The sequence below is a fragment of the Astyanax mexicanus genome, chromosome 5 (assembly GCF_023375975.1).
Source record: "Astyanax mexicanus isolate ESR-SI-001 chromosome 5, AstMex3_surface, whole genome shotgun sequence".
Lineage (NCBI taxonomy): Eukaryota > Metazoa > Chordata > Actinopteri > Characiformes > Acestrorhamphidae > Astyanax > Astyanax mexicanus.
Window position 1 is genome coordinate 29,032,031 of NC_064412.1, and position 24,159 is coordinate 29,056,189.

A 24,159-nucleotide genomic window follows, 5' to 3' on the forward strand; every position below is an offset into this window, starting at 1 on the left:
GGCGGATGCCCTCTCACGAATTTATGAGGAAGATAATGTAGAAACCTCAGAACCCTCTACAATTCTAAAACCAGGTATAGTTCTAGCTCCTATCAGATGGGATATCTCGGAGGAGATCAATCTAATTAATTCTACATCCCCTCCTCCTTTGCAGTGCCCCCCAGACAAGTCTTATGTACCAGACCAGTGCAGAGATAGACTCATTACTTGGGCTCACACTTCTCCTACTTCAGGACATCCTGGCGAGACCCGCACTTTTCAATTATTAGAGAGTCGTTTCTGGTGGGAAAATATGCGATCTGACATCCACAATTTTGTATCCTCCTGTACTGTGTGTGCTCAGAGTAAAACTCCCCGTACTCTACCTGCTGGTAAATTAGTACCTCTGCCCGTTCCTGCTCGGCCTTGGTCTCACTTAGCTGTCGATTTTGTTTCTGATCTTCCTGAATCTATGGGTCAAACAGTTATCATGACAGTTATAGACCGTTTCTCTCGCGGAGTTAGGTTCATTCCTTTTAGTAAAATGCCTACGGCCCTAGAAACTGCTGAAGCCATTTTTACTCATGTTTTTCGTGTTTTTGGTATCCCTGAAGATATTGTCTCTGATCGTGGTCCCCAATTTATTTCTCAAGTTTGGTCTGCCTTTATGAGTAGTTTGGGTATATCTGTTAGTTTATCTTCTGGCTATCACCCTCAAAGCAATGGACAATGTGAGAGAATGAATCAGGAGCTAGGAAAGTTTTTGAGAGTCTATTGTTCTAACAACGTCCATGATTGGGCCAAATTTCTCCCTTGGGCGGAACTAGCTCAGAACTCACTGATCAGTTCCACTACTAAAATGACACCTTTTCAATGCTTTTTAGGATATCAACCACCCATCATGCCCTGGTCAGCCGAACCCTCTAATATTCCTGCGGTAGACGATTGGATGCGTCGGAGCGAGGAAGTGTGGGAGGAGACTCACAGACGCATTGAGGCTGTTTTACAACGGCAGAAACAACAGGCTGATCGCCTACGCCGTGAGACCCCCCTTTACTCTCCTGGTGATCGGGTTTGGCTATCTACCAGGGATTTCCGGCAACCAGATGCTAATAAGAAACTTTCAGTTAAGTATATTGGTCCTTTCAAAGTCATTAAGAGAATTAATGAAGTTACCTACCGTCTCGATCTACCCTCTCACTACCGTGTATGCCCTTCTTTTCATGTGTCTTTATTAAAGCCGGTTATCCCTGGTCCGTTGGATGAGACATCGCTTGGGGCGTCTCCTCCTCCTCCGGTGGCTATGGACGGTGGCCCGGTTTATGCGGTAGAACGACTTTTGGACTCCAGGAGGAGAAGGGGAGCCCTGGAGTATCTGGTGGACTGGAAGGGCTACGGACCTGAGGAGAGAAGTTGGGTTCCGGCAACTGATGTCCTGGATCCTTTAATGGTGGATGACTTTCACCGGTCTCATCCATCCCGTCCTGCACCACGCCCCAGAGGTCGCCCTAGGAGAAGGTCTCCAGGTCCAAGAAGGGGTAGACGCGGTGGTTCTGTCTCTGTCCGGTCCCTCAGTTCTGTCCGCAGTCCCAGGAGGGGTCGTCCCAGGTCCAGGGCTTCCATCCATTCCGTTCCCGTTTCTGGGCCACCTGTTCAGGACTCCGCTGAGGTTGGGGGGGCTGTCTCCTTGTGTCGTCCTCATCCTTCGGATTATTCGGACTCTTTGGAGGGGGGTACTGTCACGCGGCCGTGTTCTCCTTCCACGCTACCTGACTCCATTTCCCAAGATCCCATGAACAATAACGTCAACAACACACGCTCACCTTCACCCAATCACGTTACGCTCCGACGCTCAGACTCACCTGTGTTCTGAGTTAGTTCCGGTTCATTCCCCTCTAGCTTCCTGTATTTAAGGCGGCCGCTTGTAAACAAACTCCGCGAGGTATTGCTAACTCATGTTACATACTAAGCGTTTTCCTGTGTATTGTTTTTGCCTACTCGTTACGACCCTGTTTTCGGATTATCGGTTTATGTCTTTTGTTTTGCCCTTTCTGGATTTGATGTATGGTTGGACTGTTTCTCGGTTACGAACTCGGACTGTATTTTTGACTACGTCTTCTGTCATCGGTGAGATCTTTGTTTGCCTGGCTATTCTGTTAGCAGTATCTGTTAGCTTAACTGCTAATAAAACTGTTTGTATTTTTAACTCGGCTCGCGTCACTCCTCACTACCTGGCGTCACAGTTTCAAAGTGAGCACCTGTCAAGGGCTGGATATATTAGACATCAAATGCCTGATAAAATACAGTACTTTTTTTTTTTTTTTTTTTTTAAATGGGAGGAAAAATGGGCAAGCATAAAATGAGACATTCTGACACTAACTAAATTATGATAGCTAAAGGACTGTCTCAGAACATCTCAGGATGCAGAGGTTAGTACCTACCAAGTGTTCCAAGGGACATTCCAGGATTTTGGTACATTTCAGGGGTGGTCACTTCTGAAAATTTGATCTCCAATTTGATCATTTTTAGTCATATATTTATTAAATACAGGTAATAGACTATCAAAAAGTTTGATTCGTCAAGCTCAGGTATCAAAGCAGTTTTTTAAATTAGATTATGCAACATATTTGGTAACTTACAGTAACAGGGTTGCGAGTAACAGGGTTGCAAATCTAGGCTAAGTTGTGGTTTACCCCAGGAACAGATGCTAACTGTAAAATTTAGCTATGTATACAAGATCAAGGACAAACATGGTTATATAAGTATATAAAGTAAATTTTGACTCTACTCAATATTAATCTTACAATATGAGTAACAGGGTTGCGTTCACTGAGTGACACACACAACTTGGACAAACATATTTGGAAAAAAAACTTGAAAATTGTTAGAGCACTTACTCTTGGTCTTGCCATGTGGGCAGAAAATGTCCTTGTGATGTCACTTCCTTTGTGCCAGTAGACAAATACTTTTAACTCTTTCTCTGCAGGTAAAATTGCTTATGGTAACAGGGTTGCGTGCATGGTGTGAGACACAATTAAAAGCATAAAAACTGTAACATGCAATACAATGTAGACCAAAGAAGTTGTTTTCATAAGTAAAGGAGATGCATATCAACAATATACAAGAGGAAGTAATTTATTTAGAGCTTATTTTTATTGTTAAATTTGCCAAAGGATTTGGTCACCCAATGTGTGGGACAAGAGAAAACGGCCATTTTTTGAGGTGGTCCAAAGGTATTCGGTCTTTTGAATATTATCTAAGGAGCTTATTTTTCCACCATATTTTACAGTTTGTCTTATAACAAGTACATTTTTCACAAAAAATATTCATTTAGATATTTTGGATACGTGCATTTGAAATTTAAGTGGTGGGACAGGAAATGTACCAAAATCCTGGAATGTCCCCCAAGAAAGGACAGCCAGTAAATCAGTTACAGGGTCATGGATTCACAAAGTTATATGAAGACATCAGTAGCAGCACTACAGAACAAATGTGGCAAAGTTACAAGCTGGTTATTACTCATTCTTTGTGATTTAGAACACTTTTTTTTATAATGTTAGGAATAAAAAAACATTTTGGTTAATTGTATTTATTTTATATTATATTTTATTAGGATAGTAGTGTCTTGTTTTTTTTTTTGCATTACTGACAGAAAACAGTGTTCTTACATTTTTTTTTTTCCATCACTGGAACATAATTAATGTCTGAAAGGGTTAAATAAACATGCGAAGTTCAAAAACTGTCACCTCATGTCATCATCGGATTTAACGGCAGTATTTTCTTACTAGAACTGTGTGGTAAGTCACAGAAACTGTGTGGGTGTGGCCTCTGACTCTGCCTGCAGCTCATTCCCTAACACTAATTCCACCACCAAGGTTGCCAGGTTTAAAAAAAAAACACCACAGCAGGGCAGCAGCCATGAAAGCTAGCATGAAAGCGACTGGTTCAGGCCAAATCTGAGCTGCTGCACAGCTTAAAAAGCTGCGGCATTTGTCCATAAAGCTCAAAAAACAAAGATGGAATATTGTCAGTGAGTCGACAGACGGAAGAGAACTTTTGTGTTTAGAAGGTCTACAAGACAGATGCCGAGCTACTGCTTTTCTGCCACTAAAGTCTTGGTGCCAGACACTATATATGAATAGCTTGAATGAAGTTCAAGCATTGTTATCTCATGTCATCAGACGTGATAACACCACTTTTTTCTTACTAGAACTGTGTGGTAAGTCTGGTGCACATTCTCCAACTTTTATTCCACGACCAAGGTCGCCAGTTTAAAAAAAACACCACAGCAGGGCAGCAGCCATGAAAGCTAGCAAGCCTAAAAAGCCTAAAAGCTGCGGTATTTGTCTAGAAGGCTCAAAAACCAAAGATGGAACAAAACAAGAGTAAATATTGCCAGTGAGTCGACAGATGGACAAGACCTTCGAGTTTTGAAGGTCTAAAAGAAGGTCTAAAATATTTCGAGCTACTAATTTTCTGTCACTAACGTCTTGGTGCCAGACACTATATATGAAACCTTTCAGAGGTCTCGTGGAGTCCATGCCTCAATGGATCAGAGCTTATTTTTGTCTGTTTTAAACTAAACTCTGTCATGCATCTTGGTTTGACAATATTAGTTACTATATTGTAACTGCTGTGGTCTCTTCAAGTGTGAAAGCTGGAAGAAAAGCCTGGAACAGCAGCTTATGATGCATGCAGAGTTAGTCTCTGACCAGCTGGATGCAGAAACAAACATGATCAGGATGTGTCGTCAGATATTAAAGAAACACGCAAAGTTTAAGCATTGTCATCTCATGTCAACAGAGTTAAAGCCAGTATTTTCTTACTAGAACTGTGCGGTAAGTCTGTTGCACATTCTCCAACTTTTATTCCACCACCAAGGTTGCCAGATTAAAAAAAAAAACACCACAGCATTGCTACACCACCAAGGTTTCCAAGTAAAACAAACAAAAAAAAAACAGAAGGGCAGCAGCCACGGAAGCTAGCAAGCGGCTGGTTCAGCCCAAATCTGAGCTGCTGTACAACCTAAAAAGTTGTGGCATTTGTCCAAAAAGCTCAAAAAACAAAGATGGAATAAAACAAGAGTAAATATTGGTAGTAAGTCGGACAAGTCAACAGATCAGAGTTTTTTGTCTGTTTTAAACTAAACAGTGTCATGTATCTTGGTTTGTCACTATTAGTTACTATATTGTAACTGTAGACAGCTTTGCTTTGCTGTGTGGAGGTTTCTGCTGTGGTCTCTTCAAGTGTGAAGGCTGGAAGAAAAGCCTGGAACAGCAGCTAATGATGCGTGCAGAGTCAGTCTCTGACCAGCTGGACGCAGAAACAAACAGGGCTAAGGGCAACCTGGGTAGAGGGGGGGAGTTTATGTGTATATTAATGTGTGTATTTGTGTGTCCATCTCCATCTCCATCTCTATGGTAGACTATCCACTCACCTGAAGCAAGACTGAAGCTAACCGCCTCTGATACACACGTTTCCTCGCACATCTCACTGCCATAACTCTGTGCAACGCAAAAAAAAAAAGACCTTCCAGGAGATTAAGAATGCTGGGAAATGGAGTGCAGTGAAGCTTGAACGCCTTCAATAAATGCCAGACACCGTTAACAACCCAGAGGAAGATCCATAAATCTCGCCGCTATTGCCGGAAATCCTCCCGCAGCCTCTCTCTGCCAGCGCTAACGCAGATCATGCTAGACCTGTACGGCTAATCTGAGTGGCTGCCACTCACGAGCAAAGTACGCCGCCGCTGTCGCGCCGCAGTCAAAACTCACTCTCTCACGCTCTCGCTTATCTGGCACTGGAATCTGATTTGCAATTACACCCTCTGTTCCCATTCCGGAGCATCCCACTCCCAGCCTTTATCTGCGGCAGACGGCGAATAGCTTCTGACTCCCAGCCTCGCCTTAATTACGGATGATAAAGAACTCTGGACGGCCCGAAAGAAAGGAATCGCAACAGCTGGTGTAGAGATAGCACATAAAGTTGGGAGATAAAAAAATCCATTTTAGGCGCCGAGGGAGAAAGATGGCGAGATAAATCAGGCGAGAGTGCAATTTTTGGCCTTGTTAACTCATTTAGAACAGAATGTGTTCAGGCAGTCGGGCAGCCCGAAGAGCGCGTGAGGTTTCTGAGTCCCGGACTGTCGTAAGAGGTCTGCGAGGAATGCCCCTTAAACTTAATCCTCCGGGAGAGATAAAGCCCCGCGGTGGAGATACAGATACAGTAAGGAGCAGCCTCTACTAGAAGTAAACAAGCTCTCGCAGTGCTGCTAAACAATCAGCTCTCCAGGCACAGATACGGAGATAAGGTCCCGTGGTGCAGATAGAAGCCATCCTCGTGGCCCAGGTCAAGAGTGCTGTGGAGCGTGAGCGAACCCTTATGCCAGAGAGAGAGAAAATAAATAAAAAAATAACCTGAGCGAGGGGGAGGGAGAATAAAGAGGTAAACAGAGCCCTGCAGTTAGAGCTTATCATCATCACTGTCCAAAATCACAGATAATAACATTACTGCTCCAAAATCACAGCTAATACCATCACTGTTCAATATCACAGCTAATACCATCACTGTCCAAAATCACAGCTAATACCATTACTGCTCCAAAATCACAGCTAATACCATCACTACTCCAAAATCACAGCTAATACCATCACTGCTCCAAAATCACAGCTAATACCATCACTGTCCAAAATCACAGCTAATACCATCACTGTTCAATATCACAGCTAATACCATCACTACTCCAAAATCACAGCTAATACCATCACTGTCCAAAATCACAGCTAATACCATCACTACTCCAAAATCACAGCTAATACCATCACTGTCCAAAATCACAGCTAATACCATCACTACTCCAAAATCACAGCTAATACCATCACTGCTCCAAAATCACAGCTAATACTATCAGTTCAATATCACAGCTAATACCATCACTGCTCCAAAATCACAGTTAATACCATCACTGTCCACAATCACAGCAGGTACTATTACTGTATACAATGGCCAACACATGGCCAATATTGTCATTGTTCACAATCACAGGTAATACCACCACAGCTATTACCATAACTGTGCAAAATCACAGTTAATAGTATTACAGTCCAATATCACAGCTAATGCCATCACTGTTCACATCCACAGTTAATGACAGCTAATTGAAATGTTGTCCAATATAAGAGGTAACATTATTACAGTACAAAATCACAGCTACTCTAAATGTTGTTCAATATCACAGCTAATGCTACCACAGTCCAATATCACAGCTAATAATATCACTGTTGAAAATAACAGCTAATACTACTACTGTCGGAAATCACAGCTAATACCATTATTATTATATTATTATATTATATTATTATACCAACTGTATAATATCATAGCTAATACCATTACTATTGAGAATCACAACTAATAATCTCATTTTCTACTGTTTGAAAAAAACGTCCCCACTTAGATTTTTTGTTTTTTTTTTTGTTTTTTTTTGTTGTATTTGTTTGTGTGTGTGTGTGTGTGTGTCCATATGGGTGGATGTGTGGAAGGAACAACCAGTCAGACCCTCTCATCACCTTCTTCTGCTCCCTCCAGCTTCTGTGCAGTTTGATGTCCAGTCTGTAGGCAGCAGTGGCCCACTGAGAGGCCAGCCTGCGGATCCTCCTCTTCATAAAACTCAGAGACTCCTTTCCTGTTCCCACCTGATCCAGCAGTGTACTCAGATCCGTACGGAACGCCGCCTGCAGGAGAGACAGAGAGAGAGACAGAGAGACAGAGAGAGAGAGAGAGAGAGAGAGAGAGAGAAAGAAAGAGAGAGTTATCCGTTTTGTACTGGACAAATTAAATTAAGATAAAGTGTAGGTTATGTATGTATGTATATATGTACATATACAACCACATGTAACTCCCACAAAAAACATTAAGCCACCAAGCATACTCATAGAGATATAGAAAGAGTGACTTAGAAAGAGAAAAACAGAGAGCGAGGGAGAGAGAAAGAGAGAGATAGAGACACAGAGAGAGAAAAAACGAGAGAAAAAGAAAAAAAACAGAAAGCGAGAGAAAGAGTAATATACAGAGAGAGACAGAGAGAGGAAGAGGGAGTTAAATAGATAGAGAGAGAGAGAGAGAGAGAGAGAGAGGGAGAGAGAGAGGGAGAGAGGAGAAAAGAGGCAAACACACTCCCACAGGAGCCCACAGGCACTACACTGCTCTGTCAGAATGAATAAAAACCTGCGTCTGTGTGTGTGTGTGTGTGTGTGTGTTAGTGTACTGACTCAGGTCAGTATACTAATGCAGATGACACATTCAAATTCTTCCTTCTATGAGATACTGAGATTAATGACCAACCAACACACACAATTTACATCCTTTATGCGTTTATTTGCTAAATACTTACTTGAAAATTACATATTTAACAAGTAATTATAAATACTGAAGATGTGGATATGGAATATTTCACAATTGTTACAGAATTATAATTCATATCAGTTATTAAACGATAATTCAGATGCTTAATAACTCATTGCAGATATTAAATAATCCCTAGTAGTTATTGAATTATTCGCAGTAGTTATTAAATAATTCATAACTAATGGTTCATAGTGGATTCTAGGGCTGCATGATATTGGAAAATCTGAAATCGCAATGTTGTTTTATGTTCTATGATTATATATTTAAAAATTAAAATTTAGATTAGTTAGATTTTTGGAATAATTCATAGGGCTGAGTAAATACTTTATAGCAGTAAATAATTTACATTTGTTTGTTAATAAGTAGTAATAGAAACTATGCAGTTTACAGTGATTAAAGGAGAAATCCGGCCCCAGCATTCCTAAATACAGTTATTTTAGCTAATGCTCCCAACAAGCTTATAATGCTAGGAATAGGTATAAAAGAAATTAGTACCAAATTGAAAAGCAAAGACTACCGTGGAAACATGTAAATGCAATCAACAAAATGCATTGCTTTTCCTTACTAACGCGCAAAAAACGTGCCAATATGAAATGCAAATCCACCATTACATTACATTTCACTGCACTGATCTCTTTTTTTATTGAAATACAACACGCAATAATTTACATTTCCAAAACCAAACGTCGAATTGGTGTCCGAATTGCACACAGACCTCCTTAAAATGCAATCAGCTCAATGACATGGTATTCCACTGTTCAAAAGCACAAAGTCACAATGCACAGGATTGCATTTCGTCTAGGAGCAGCATGGAATTCGTGCCAAAATGAAACGTAATCACAGTCCAATCAGAGCCAAAGACTGAAATTGGGGCTGGGCTCAGAAACCCGTACGAGAAACTTGTATTCTGCATGTTAGTGAGGAAAAGCAATGAATCTTGTGGATTGAATTTACTTTTTTTTTTCCACAATAGTGTTTTTTATTCGGTTTGGCTCTAATTTCTCATCATAATAAGGGCATAGCATTGCCCATGCAAAATAATCCCAATTTTACAGCATTAACAAACTCAAAGTAGCTCAAACTTCATTGGTAGAATCCTGAGCCTGCCATTTAAAACGTAGTTTAATATCGTTTATTAAAAATAGTGTCGGTTACACTTTACTTGGATGGTCCATTTGTTGGCCTTGTTGATGCTCAACTGACTTGATTCAACTAACACTGAATTGAATGGCCATTAAATTTAACTTAACCCTATGTTGAAGGTAAATGATTCAAAATAGAACATAACCTAACCGTACACCTAACCCTAACCTTAACCCTTAATCAACCATAAAATCAAACCCTACACCTAACCCTAACCCTAACCTTAACCTAAGCTTAAAATCTAACCCTAAACTCAATCCTAAAATATTAAGATAAGCGTTTGGGTTAGAGTTGAATGTAGGGTTATATTCAATAGAGAATCATTTACTTTCACCTTTAAGTTCATTTGCATTTAATAGACATGTAGTTGAATGTTAGTTGAATGTCAGTTGAGCATCAAAGAGGCCATCAAATGGACCATCCAAGTAGTGTTACCACAGTATTTATACACACAGTACATTGAGCTAGTTCTCCAGCTGTCACCATCTTGAAATTAAGTCACAATAAATTGACTGATGAGCACAAAAAATAGGTAGGATAGGGGAACAGATTTGAAAATGAATTGTTGCTGAAAATCCCTAATATTCATGCATTTTCATGTAGAACTACCTGAAGGTACTGTGTGTATAAACAGTGTTTTTTTACTAAACTATCTGTCCACTTTTAGGTTCATAAAGTTCTCAGTGACTCGTTTTAAATGCAAGGGCCCTCAGAATTCTACCAATGGAGTTTAGAGCTATTTTGAGCTTGTTAATGGTGTAAAAATAGTGATTTCTTTGCATGAACATCTTTATGCCCCTATCGCTAGCATTGTAAGCCTGTTGGGAGCATCAGCTAAAAGCTCTGTATTTCTGAATTCTGGGGGTAAATGGAGTGGGCTATTCGACAAAAGTTTGTACCCGTTATCCTGTTTCACTACAGCCCAAGTCCATTTTACACCGGATTTCTCCTTTAATGAATAATTCAGAGGACATCAACTATAAAGGGACTGAAATGTAATCTTGAGTTTGAGAAGCTTTACTGTAGAGCCAGGATGCAATACAGTCAGCATGCCAGGGAATTGTTTTTGAATGTTAAACACACCTACAGTGCGCAAACTCACACACACACACACACACACACACACACTCACGCTGTATATCAGGCAGGAATCAGTCTGGAACACATTTCTGTAAATAGCAGCAGAGACGCAGGCAGCATGAGGGATTAGAGTTACAACTCATTTATGCAGCATGCACCAAGAGCCTGGGGAACACAAGAGACTGGGCTTCTCTCAGTGTGTGTGTGTGTGTGTGTGTGTGTGTGAGTGTGTGTTACAGAGAGACAGAAACATACATACATAAATATGTTAGACTTGAGCCCTAGCCCATAACATCCTGATTAACCCTCAGAGCCCTATAGTACACCCTGCACAAGTCGTGTCGCGATGCTCTTTGCTATCTTACACCCCGACAACAGTCTATTTTCATGCCTTGTACCCACACTGTTAAAATAGCATCATAGTTTTAGGAATAAATCTGCACTGATGGGCGTGGTGCTCTGGAAGTGAAGTGTTTTCAGGTCAATTTCTGGCGTGTTGCTACTTTGCCGGTGCGCCACTGACTGATTAAAACCTTGACAACAGTCAATCGTCAGTCACATTCCTGTAGGTGCGCCCAGTGTGCGTAAATCCCCACTCTTTAAACACACACACACACAGACACGCCACAGAGCACATATTTTAACTCAACAATAAACAGAATAAAGAAAAAAACAATAGCATCGCTGATTCTCTTAATGCAGTTTACTGGTGTGCTATAGATCACATAAGCAGGACTACGATGATTAGGATGTATCTTCCTCACCTGACGTTTGGGTGGGCTTTTGGGGAGCACAGGTGGGCTGCTGTGGTTCCTCCAGGTCAGCGGGGGGCAGAACCACTCCACCTCGCTCAGGTAGATGAGGAAGGAGCAGTCCGAGCCGTCCACTCCATAGAAAGCGTAGCAGGGGTCAGATGTCCAGCGGGCCCGCATCCACTACAACAGCCAATCAGCCAGTGTTTTACAACATAAACTCGGGAAGGATGTTACACAGTTTTAGCAGTACTGGATTGCAGAGAAACTTTGTATACTATGTAGGGGTGTCACGATTTCGATATTTCATTGAAATCGATCTAAATTATGTCATGGTCTTGAGCCTCGAAGTCAAAAAGATGATCGACAATCCCTCCCTCTAAGCTACGCAAGCACGCGCGCTACTCAAATGGCGCAGCACACTGTAGCCAACGCCGCGGACATTGTGACTGCTCAAAGAGCAGCCCTTTCTCAAGAGAATTATAAGAATATTATATTATAAGAATAGTATTTTACTGCAAATGAATAACAGAGACACTGCAACATTATTCTAACACAGTTTTCAAGCAGCATATAGTCATACTTTGCAGTAAAGAAAATTGTAACTTGCTCATATGGCCTAAAACACTGTGGCCATGCAGTCAAACATCATTATATGTTAAATATAACAAAATATTCAAGGAAGGGTAGCATTCATAGGCATGATTTCACAATAATAGTGAGTAAGGGGCAGGTGACACAACCATTACGCAAATACATTCTACAGTTTCACAATGATATTGTTAAACAGTAATTTTATGATTTTATTTTTAAGAAATACAGCAATTGTAGGAATTGTGTTACAGTGTAGGAGATACTTACGTCCACTTTGCCTGGGCAGTCTGGGAAGCGAGGGTCTCTGGGAACGTCGCACTGACCCGACGTCCCGTCTCTCACAACTGATAAAAAATAAAAAAATAAATAAAATATAAAGACAACACCAACATTAATAAATTAATAAATATTTAACACATTGATTATGACACATGACCTTATTTACCTGCCCTTTTAGTGCATTTTCCTAATTTTCCTAACAATAATGCATTTCGAACCCCAGCTGCTTGTTCTCAGCAATACAATGCTCTAATAGCTTATAGCTCCTATTGCTCAGCTTTTAAAAAAAGTTTTTTAAAAGTTATACATGAATTATTTTCAGCAGCATATACAGGACGGCAATTTGACTAGGACACCTGTAGACAGACCAACCAGTTCAAAACAAAAAGTTCTCTTCAGACCTCAAATAATGAAAAAAACTGTTTTAATCACAGTTTTCATGCATCTCGGCATGTTCTCCTCCACCAGTCTTACACACTGCTTTTGGAGTTTAGCTTGGTTTGATGGCTTGTGATCATTCATCTTCCTCTTGATTATATTCCAGTGTTTTTTTTTTAATTTGGTAAAATCAAAGAAACTCATTATTTTTAAGTTTCAGTGCTGTATGCCCAGTACAGTCTTTGTGGAAGACACTTGGGGAGAAGCAATATCCAGTGACCCTGTAAATGTAATATATACATGATCTACATAGATACTGGGAGAGATGCTAAACCTATGGGTGTATAGGCAGTATGATCTATGTGATCTACTGTAGAAAGTCATTAAGTGGAAGTGCTGCACCACTTTCCAAGAGTGAATTACTTAAATTTCTTGTCCTCTTAATGTGTTTGAGAGCATCAGTTGTAAAGCCGTATAGATGTAGATCCGTATTATTGCAAGAACTACTCAACTACATAAAAAAAAAAAAAAAAAACTTTAAGAAACAAAGGTCAATCTGAAAAAAATCAAGAACTTTGAAAGTATCCTCAAGTGCAGTCACAAAGACCATCAAAAATAGTATGATGAAACTGGCTCTCATCAGGACCGCCCAGGAAAGGAAGATCAAGAGTTACCTCTGTTCATCAGACTTACCAGCCTCAAAAATCAGATAAAAGCCACCTAAATACAGCTTCACAGAGTATTTTGGTTTGTTTAACCCTTTAAAGTTACTACATGATTCCTTGTGCTAGAATGTATATGCCATATAGGGGGAGGAGCTAAACAACTCACTGTAAGAACATGATGCATATGACCTATACATTATTACTGGGGGAGGAGCTAAACCAATATCTGTATATATGATATATACTGTATGACCTATAAAGTCATGGAGGAGGTGCTTAAAAATGACTGTGTGTGTTTGATAAATATGATCTGGGTCATACACTCATTGGGGAAGAGCTGAACCACACTTTCTCTCTCTCTCTCTTTCTCTTTCTCTCTTTGTATACACATCTCTCTCTTTATCATTGGGGAGGGTATAAACCAATGACTGAATATATGATATACATACATTATCGATCATTGGGGGAAGAGTAGTTTTGCTTTAATCCAATCCGTACACATTACAAAGCTATCTGATACGGGCAGCAACATACATATAGATCTCTCTCTCTCTCTCTCTCTCTTTCTCTCTCTCTATCTCTCTCTTTTTTCCTCTTTTCGAGAAAAAAGAGGAAAGCGCAGCGACTCGGTTCTGATATATCAGCTCACAGATGCCTTGTGCTGAGCGACATCACCCTAGAAGTGATTAAAGGAAAGAGCACCATCTACCCACCAAGAGAGGACAAGGCCGAATGTGCTTTCTCAGCGATCTCCCGATAATAACTCTGCGCCCTATCATACAACATATACCTTTTTTTAAAGACTACATACAGCATTAAACAAGCATGGCTACAGGTAAAACATAATTTTTTAACAAAATGTAATGTGCAGTTATTCTCTCTCTCGCTCTCTCTTTCTCTCTCTCCCGCTCTCTTTCTCTCACTGGGAATGAAGTCAGTGCATTAATTGCTCCACTGAGTTAGCTAACTGCTCGTCAGTGTGTTAGCGTGCTAGCGGCCAGCGGGCAGCCTGCCTCCGGAGCAGGGGAGCGGAGATTGATGAAGGAGATGAAGCTGAACAATACTACTCCTACTGCGGCCTCCATTTGGCTAATGAGAGAGTGCAACCGAGAACTTTGCCCGCCCCCCACTACCATCACCCCCACCTCAACCCCCACCACCTCCAAAATCAGTTACAGCTCAGAAACGACTGCGACAAATCCAACTCGCTTACGACCTCCGAACAGAACCTACCGGAACCACAGATCACAGGAGAAAGAGTGTAAAAGCCTAACGACATTTAGCTCCAAGCTTTTGACGTGATTCACTGGGCACTGATTCTGAGAGCTCCTCAAATTACCCTGCGATGGTACGCACTTGTGCACGCTCACTGTCCACTTCATTATAAACAGCATCCTTCAGCTCTACACCATCTGTTGGTGCTCAATCTGTGTAAGGCCAGAAATGGATTTTATACAAGTGTGTAGGAACACAGACACTTTAAGGAGCTAAAGCACCGATAGCTCATTACAGCAGAGCTTCAGCCAGTATTTTTTTTATTAGAACTCTGTGGTTCATCATGGAAATCTCTCGATCGCCATTGCCCCTTCCCATTTCCACACTCAGTGTTGCCAGGTACCGACAACAGCATGCAAACAGTATGCTACAGCCATGTAGAAATGGGTGAGTAGGGCGTCACATCAATGTCAAAATGTCGCATCCAAGCTTCATTTTTCTCCCTCTCGTGTGTTTTTTTTTCTCTTGAGTTCACATGTGAATTGCCTGTGGCTGCTCTTTTTGCTTAAGTGAGGATTTTGCGCTTGAGTGTAGAAAGGGGTGGTTTTGACAGTTTGGATTTTAGCATAGCTAGCCAGCTAACTCATCCTACTGTCCTTCTTTCTCTGCCCTGATCCGGCTGTGGGTAATGGCATGTCTGGATTACTGACCTGAGATCAGGAGGCCCCGGGAGGGTGCCTATATGATACAACATATTTTTATTTCTGAGGGCTCCCCATTTTAAGGATCCTCCCCATTTTAAGGACTATTAGGGACTTTGACCCCAGGGCCTCTTGGGGGCTCTAGCCATGCTTTTGGGCTCCTTTTGAAAATGGATGAGGCATTGTGGTACTTCTCTGACTTCAACCTCTGGCTATTAGGGGTCCTAGGAAGAGGGGGGGGGGTATTTTTAAAGGGCCCTGGTTATGAGAGCCGCTACCAGAGGGGCGCGAAGACACAAATTAATAGAGCAATTTTGCAATTATTTCAATTTAATACAAGCTATTTGTCTGATGAAGGCTATCTTTGACACCGATTAAATTGAGTGAATTTGGCCAAGAGTGTGATTTCACTTTCCAGATCTTAACATCATTTAATATGTATGGGACGACTTTTACAGTGAGAAGCATACAATCCCCCCACCCCCATGTTTAACAGAAAGTGAGTATATTTATGTGTCATTTATCGGATTACTCTTACTAATAGTAAACGATAAAGTAAGAGCTGCAAACTGAAGCCTCACCTGCCACTCTCTCGCTCTCGTGAATCTCTATAGGGTTAGATTATGTTATAAATGTGCTATTTAGAATATGAATGAATCTCACTGTCCTCAGGAAATGTCCTTTCTCTGCAGTAAATGTCAGAACTTCTCAAATAGCTGTCTCCATTAAAGCACCGCCTCTGTAATTGCTTGAGGGAGTGCAGGATTCAGGCCGCCACCTCTCCGAAGCCCATCGCTCGAAGAACAGAACAGAAAAATTTACATCCGTTGCGAGCGCCAGAGGATTTTTATAGTTTGATTAAGTCAGGATGGTGGACATTGACTAAATCAATAGCGTCTGAGCGAGCAATAAAATCCAAATGTGAATAAAAAACGGGTTTAAATCCTGCAGCTCGCCGGACGCACTCTGCTTAATTTGGTTTTACTGCCGCCGTCTGCTATTTATTCCCAACTTCCATAGATTTCCAAACCAACAAATCTCCGGCTATGCGTCAGAGCCGTGCCTTACAACCGCATTTCTGTGAAGCCGACAGACAGGAGTTCATTCTGACTAATGTGAGCAGATTCCGTGAAAATTAGTGAGGCGCTGATATGAAACCGCGTGTGATTTTATCTTCAGCTCTTCAGCTTCTGCAGAAAGCTGATCTTATCAGATGCTCTGGAGCAGCACATCAGCTCAGAATCCTAATAGTACAGCTTCAGGTCACGTGACACTGTTTTGACCATCAGTGTGTTAGTTTTCATACATTTTCTGGGCATTGTTAAAAAATAAAAAAAATGGAAGAATATAGTTTACAGTAGCTCCTTGTTTTATACTTAAAGCTTTTTTTTGGGGGGGGGGTGAAGGTTAAGCTTGGACTTAATCATAGAATATGCTTTTTTTATATTAAATTTATTTCTATTTTTTTCCTACATTTTTTTGCCACTTGTCTCACCCATTCAGCTAGTGATGTCACAACACGAAGGTGAAGACTAGAAAGTCACATAGAAAGGTTCTGATACATCAGCTCACAGATGCCCTGTGCTGAGCGACATCACCCTTTGGAGTGATGAGGGAAAAGAACGCCATCTACCCACCCAGAGAGAGCAAGGCCAATTTGCTCTCTCTGGACTCTGGCAGCTGATGGCAAGCAGCATGACCAGGATTCAAATCAGAGATATCATAGAATATATATATTTTTTTCAAGTACTACGCATAGCATTAAACAAGCATCGTCTCACACATAAAACACAATATTTTTAACAAACCCTAATCCTAATGTGTAGTTACATTGTTACAAGCAGTGCTGCACAATGGAACAGTGCACCACCACTCTCAACTCTCAGCTAAAACTTCCAACAGATGCTTGACAGTCTTTAGAGGGTTTTGATTTGCCTGTTTTCTCGCAGAGTTTTCTTTGGTTGTTAAGATCTTTTGTTGACCTCCCCTAAACTGTCATTTGAACCATGAACCAGTCAATAGTCAACACCACAAAATCTGCTAGATGTAAAAGAAACGCTGAAGTGAGAGCCCTGTAATGGGTGTTTTTTTGGTTGTTTTTATTAAAGTAAAGTTGATAGTATGTAATAGAATCTTGATTATTTCTGATCTTATTCAGTTCCTTCAACTCATCAGCTTTCCCTTTTTAAATGATAATAATTGGTGGTTTAATATGTTGATGTTAACTACATAGTAAAGACATTTTTTTATTTATTGGAAAAACATAAAACACTGAGAGAGAAAGAGAGAGAGAAAGAAAGAAAGATAAAGAGACGAGTGAGAGATTCAGCCCTTTGCAATGCGTAGGGTGTCAAAACCTTTTCACAGGCCATGATGACGATTTAAATATACAAATCTTTTTAGTGTAAAAAATATTGCACCTACTTTTTCAGTTTTATGTTTACATATTTTATGTTCTGCTGACAGCCCTAGAATTTTGGTACAATTAAACAGGGTTAATACACCTTTTACAAGGTAACATTCAAGCACTTTTAAAGCATTTTCAAGGCCCATTTTCAAGTTTTTTTCCAGCTCCTTTCAGCTTTGGTAAATTAATGATAATGGTGATCTCAAAACTACGATTCAGTGATAATCAATACATCGCAAAACTACTCTCCACACTTCACAACGACAAAATACTTCTAAGTAAGTAAATAGCAGCAATTCTGGATTTATTTGTATCAGCTTCACACAATTTAAATACCAATGTTTTTCACCGCATGTTTACCCTATTCATTTGATTGAGCAGTTTCTGTAGTAGGTCAATTTCGGGGGTGAGTTGAGAGCATTTATGCATAACCAGAATTGTGTTTGGTAATAGCAGAAAGAGAAGAAATTAAAGCCTTTTTTATTTTACGCTCTGAAATTTTTTAAATCAAACTTATTTAGTCATATAGTTATAATTTAAGCATTTTCAAGCACTTTCTCTAAAATTCCAGCGCTTTCCAGGCCTGGAAAACAGAACGTTAAAATTCAAGCATTTTCCATGATTTCAAGCACCCGTACGAACCCTGATTAAAGTAAAATAAGTTGAGTCAATGAAGTATTCTCTGTGAACTAAATACACCAAAGTTGATCCAACTCCCATATTTTTTGCACTATAAGGTGCACCGTATTATAAGGCGCACTATCAAAAAGACGCCTATTTTCTGGTCTGTTTGCATTTTAAGTGGCACTTGTTAGGAACAGGGATGTTGCCATGTTTCCCTTGTAATTCAGCAGATCTCTCCGCTGGGTGGCGAGAGCTGTAAAGCTAAGCTGAGTTAAGTAAATAAAAAAAAAAAACATTTTCAGACGAGTCAGACAAGTTAAATGAGCGCTGGATGTAAATCTACACAGTTTTCCCTCCTGAAAACTACAAATAGCGTGACCAACATCAGGTTAAAACCCCTGCGTAATTGCTCAGTAGACCCCGTTTAACTATAGAGTTAATCTGAGCATGTGCAAACCTGGATTATTTAGTTAAACCAGCTTTAAACAAGAAACATAATAAAGTTAGCTGAGGCAGTTAGTTTGCTATAGGTTATGGCGCAATTTAATATTTCTTGTTCAGGTGATTTAAAAATCACATTAGGAAAACAATTTTGAGTTTTGATTTTTACCGTGTATGATTTCTACATACATTCCCTTTTTCTATTTTTTTATTTCCAATTTTTTACACAGTGTGACAACATTTCACATACTGTATATGTAAATTGTAATATGTGTACTTGTGTGTGTGTGAGTGTGTGTACGTGGGCGTGTGTGTGTGTGGTACCTCTGGATGCTGCCATGCTGTTCTTTAGAATCTGCTCCACTCGAACTGCCATGTTTGACACATTCTGGGCAATGGCCTGGATTCTCTCCACCAGTCCAGCTGGCTGTATCCTGCCAAACACACACACACACACACACACAAACACACACGAGAAGACAGTGTTTTTTTCATCTTGTACAATTTGTTCTGTGTGCTGGATAGTTTGTATAGTAATGTGTGTTAAAATGATGTGAGTAGGTTATTAATATTTAATTCATTCCTCCTTTGAAGTGATTAAAATGTATCTTTCGCTTTATTCACAATAATCTCACATAGTTATAAAAATAAATGTGTTTAAAAAGTCCTGTGTGCCAGTGGCTACTAATGTTCTTATTCACTAATGTTTTAAGAAACCACTTCAGTTTCTGAATCAGTTTCTCTGGTTTTGCTATTTATATGTAAATATTTGAGAAAAATTAACTATGTTGTTTTAGTCTATAAACTACGGACAACATTTCTTCCAAATTCCAAATAAAAATATCATTTTTTTTCATTTAGAGCATTTATTTGGAGAAAATGAGAAATTGCTGAAATAACAGAAAAAATGCAGAGCTTTCAGACCTCAAATAATGCAAAGAAAAACAAGTTCATATTCATAAAGTTTTAAGAGTTCAGAAATCAATATTTGGTGGAATAACCCTGGTTTTAATCACAGTTTTCATGCATCTTGGCATGTTCTCTTCCACCAGTCTTACACACTGCTTTTGGATAACTTTATACCTTTACTCCTGTGCAAAAATGTAAGCAGTTCAGCTTGGTTTGATGGCTTGTGATGATCTATGTTTCTCTTGATTATATTCCAGAGGTTTTCAATTTGGTAAAATCAAAGAAACTCATCATTTTTAGGTGATCACTTATTGTTTTTTTCCAGAGCTGTATCTGCCTGAATCAATGCTTTACTTATGAATTATCAAGACTACTTAATTTTATTAATTATATAGATATTAGCAAGTGTTGCAAATGTTTAAGGAGTATTTTAGTTTTTTTTCAGTTTAGTTTCTTTTAGGTGTTTGTGAATGTGTGTGTATGTTAAATGTGTAACAGTACAGTAAAGACAATTTATATCATATATTGATAGACAAAGTTTGCAACCTTGAATCTTCAACATGTATGTATTATATGTCCTAAAGAAAGCAGGAGGTGTTCAATTATTGATAATGGATGTAGAAACAAAGAAGTGGTCATTATGTTACGCATAATCAGTGTATAACTCAACCCAGACAGAATTTTTCAGTCAGTTGAGCTGCAAAATAAAATAAAAACATAGAGTGTAGATCCTGAGTTTCTCTCTCTCTCTCTATCTGTCTCTCTCTCTCTCTATATATATATATCCTTTCTGATTTACCTTTATTGCTCTGTTTCTCTCTTTCTCTCTCTCTCTCTCTCTAACTGTGTGTGTGTCTCTCTCTCTCTCTCTCTCTCTCTCTCTATATATATATATATATCCTTTCTGATTTACCTTTATTGCTCTGTTTCTCTCTTTCTCTCTCTCTCTCTCTAACTGTGTGTGTGTCTCTCTCTCTCTCTCTCTCTCTCTCTCTATATATATATATATCCTTTCTGATTTACCTTTATTGCTCTGTTTCTCTCTTTCTCTCTCTCTCTCTCTCTCTCTCTCTCTCTCTCTCTCTCTCTAACTGTGTCTCTCTCTCTCTCTGTCTCTCTCTCTCTCTCTCTCTCTCTCGCTCTTCTTCCAAAAACACTGGGAAGTGCTAACTGGCAGCAGAGATGCTAATTGTGAGGCACTTGGATGGAGCGTGAAATAGAAAAATCCTGAAACCCGCAGATACAATTTGGGCTCTGAGCGTTTCCCCACACATTACAGCGAGTGAATAGAGCAGGATCGTTAGCGCTGGGTGTAATAGCGGCAGAGCGAGCGAAGGCGCTAACAGGAGCCTATTGAACACATGGTGAGAAACGCTGAGAGAGGCAGCAAGCCTTTACAAAAAACCCCACAAACCAGTGTGAGTTAAACAGGATAACCTGTGTTTTATTATCTCTGCTAATTTGTAAAATGAAGGATGTTGGGTTAATTAGATTTTTCTACATAGCAAATGTTCCTGACTGCTCAGATTAAATAAACATAAATACCTGTAGGATCATTAAGGTTATTGATAGGGATGATAGGGACGCATTAATGACCATTTTTACAACCGAGTATGAGTATATGTATTTTTCTACTCGCCGATACAAATACAGATACCTATTTAGAATAAATCAGTCAGGAGCATAATGTACTGGTGCAGTTTTTTTTTTTTTTGTACAAATTATGCTTAAATAGAAAATAGAGATTAGTTTTACTCTATAGATACAAGTTAATTTCTCCAGCATCATCATGTGATGTCAGGACCACATCAGCCAATTGGATGAGACGTACATAAAGTACATAAGACACGAGTGAGAAGGGGTAAACTGAGCTTAAGATTTCTTTTCAAACTGCTGCTGATATAGCAGAAAGAGCGCCATCTACCCACCTAGAGAGAATAAGGCCAATTGTCCTCTCTCAGGGCTCAGGCAGCTGATGGCAAGCTGCATGATCGAGATTCGAACCAGCGATCTCACGATCAGCATGTTAGTGCTTTAGACTGCTGGACCACTTTGTGTCAAGTTTAAAAAAAAATTCCTGCATTTTTTTTACTGGCTGTGTATACTTTTTGTGTGATGTTTGAACTCTTTGATGTTAAGGTGGACTTTATGAATTACGGTTTGCAGTTTGTAATTCGTTCTCTCTCTGATATTGGCAAAAAAAAAGTAGGCATTACAATAGGTTAGATTGAAATATTTCTTGCAAAAGTGTTTTTTTTTTCCACCATATTTATACAGAAAGCAATTATCCAACTGCTCATGATGCTCATATTGCACTCATTTTATCCAAGACTGAAGTAAAATGAATTATATCATTGTGATATAATCTGTCTTTCATAGATATTTGATGGGTAATGATGAAGTGATGAATTTACTTTTTGTGGCAAATAGCAAATAAGTTGTACCCCAATGTATTTAACATGCTTTATATTACATTGCACATACAACACTGTGATGGTAATGCTGAAATGATATATTGTGCCAGCCTAATGGCTATGTAAATCCATACCATGTAAATTCCATTAACCAGAAGAGCAATATGACAGTAATGACCTCAGACTTGTAAGATCTAAGCGCTCATCATTACGTCAGGTGAGATACAGCCTGAACGCTCCTCATTGAGAAGGGGAGTGACCCGCTGTAATCAGCTCTGCCCCCATCACACAGCAGGACCGGTTACAGCGCTGTCAAAAGCCTCGCAAGACGCAGGACGTCATCCCGCGTTATTAGGGATCACCTGAGGGTCAGTAATAGCCGAGCCACTGCTCAACCTTGGGCCTTCTGAAGGCGACATAAAACGTAAGCAATCACGACGCCCTCTCAGAGTGGATTACTGCCCCCAGCCCCAAATCCCCAGACACTATCACACCCATCTCACCCCAGTGTCACTCCACCAATCCACCAGCCGAATTAATGTCACACCGCCAAGGACATTCATCTCCTTCTGCTTTCAGCCTGGCCCTCTGCTCTTCCACTTCTATACACACCATTCTAATTACCACTTAACCTTCCAAGCTGCCCCAGGGCATCTACACCACAAACACCTCCATTCTTTCTCTATATTTTGTTTATTTGGCTAATTACTTATCATTAAGTTTGATGGCTTGTGATCATCCACCTTCCTCTTGATTATATTCTAGAGGTTTTCAATTTGGTAAAATCAAAGAAACTCAATTTTAAGTGATCTCTTATTTTTTTTTCCAGAGATGTATGTACTTTAGATGGTGGGATATCCAGAGTTTTTGCACATGAACGTTGAGGAAATTAGTTTTTTGAAATGATCCAATATTTTAAGACAAAGTATTTGGCAGTCCTGTCCAGCTTTTTGGAGATATGTTGTGGCCATCAAATTCTTTTTTTCCAGAAAATGGTCTCACTGTCAACATCTGATATGTGTTCTATCAGACCCGGACTTTGGCTTTAGCCTGGCCCTCTGCGCATCCACTTCTATACACACCATTCTAATTACCACTTAACCTTCCAAGCTGCCCCAGGGCATCTACACCACAAACACCTCCATTCTTACTGTAAATTTTGTTTATTTTTCTTAATTACTTATTATTAAAACAAAACTGTATTTCATTAAAGCACAGTTTGTATGTATTGAATGTTATAATCAATATAAAACACCTCTTTACATTTCTTTACATTCACCAATCAATCAACTGGTTACTGGTTCCAGTGGCACCTGACATAATAAGGATATACAACCCCAGAATAAAAAAAAAAATGAATTAAAAAAAAAAGAAATGCTGCCCGAGGGCCCGAAGATCACCAGCATCCAGCATACTGACTGTTGGGCTTGTCTCTTGTGAATAAGGATTTTTCCAGGTTCTCTTATTTCTTTTAATGTTACTACAGCTCTGGAAAAAAAAGACCACCACTTTAGTTTCTAAATCAGTTTCTCTGATTTTGCTATTTATAGGTATATGTTTGAGTAAAATAATCTAATATCTAATAATCTTAAATCGAATTCTATAAATTATGGACAACATTTCTCCCAAATTCCAAGTAAAAATATTGTCATTTAGAGCATTTATCTGCAGAAAATGAGAAATGGCTGAAATAACAAAAAAGATGCAGAGCTTTCAGACCTCAAATAATGCAAAAAAAAAAAATTGCATCTCATTTGCATTTTTAATGACATTTGTAATGCATCTTGGCATGTTCTCCTCCACCAGTCTTACACACTGTTTTTAGATAACTTTATGCCACTCCTGGTGCAAAAACTCAAGCAGTTCAGTTGGTTTGATGGCTTGTGATCATCCATCTTCCTCTTGATTATATTCCAGAGATTTTCTATTCCTGAGACCCAGACTTTTGCTTGTTTTGCATTTTAAATTTCACCTAGCTGTTTAATATGAGTAGGACCTAACACATATAAAAACTAAACTTTGTCTTTTGTACAAGAAGTTGTTTATGGAAAAAAAAAACAATAAAAACAAAAACAATGTCCTCATATAGTGATAGTAGTTTAATCTAACATTTAAAAGTATTATTGTCAGTTAGGATCAGAAGGACCAAATTAGTCCAAAAACAATATTTAA

At 39.5% G+C, this 24,159-nt stretch overlaps 1 protein-coding gene across 1 annotated transcript in view; it reads right to left on the bottom strand.

Moving 5' to 3' along the window:
• The window catches only part of LOC103031728 (alpha-1,6-mannosylglycoprotein 6-beta-N-acetylglucosaminyltransferase B), a 240,802-nt gene that overhangs the window by 119,103 nt on the left and 97,540 nt on the right, over window positions 1-24,159 (bottom strand). The window contains exons 4-7 of the mRNA XM_022664078.2: window positions 18,989-19,098; window positions 12,222-12,298; window positions 11,373-11,543; window positions 7,548-7,712 (exon numbers count right to left, since the gene is read on the bottom strand). Coding sequence (XP_022519799.2) covers window positions 7,548-7,712; window positions 11,373-11,543; window positions 12,222-12,298; window positions 18,989-19,098 — 523 coding nt within the window. The remainder of the gene's footprint in view (window positions 1-7,547; window positions 7,713-11,372; window positions 11,544-12,221; window positions 12,299-18,988; window positions 19,099-24,159) is intronic.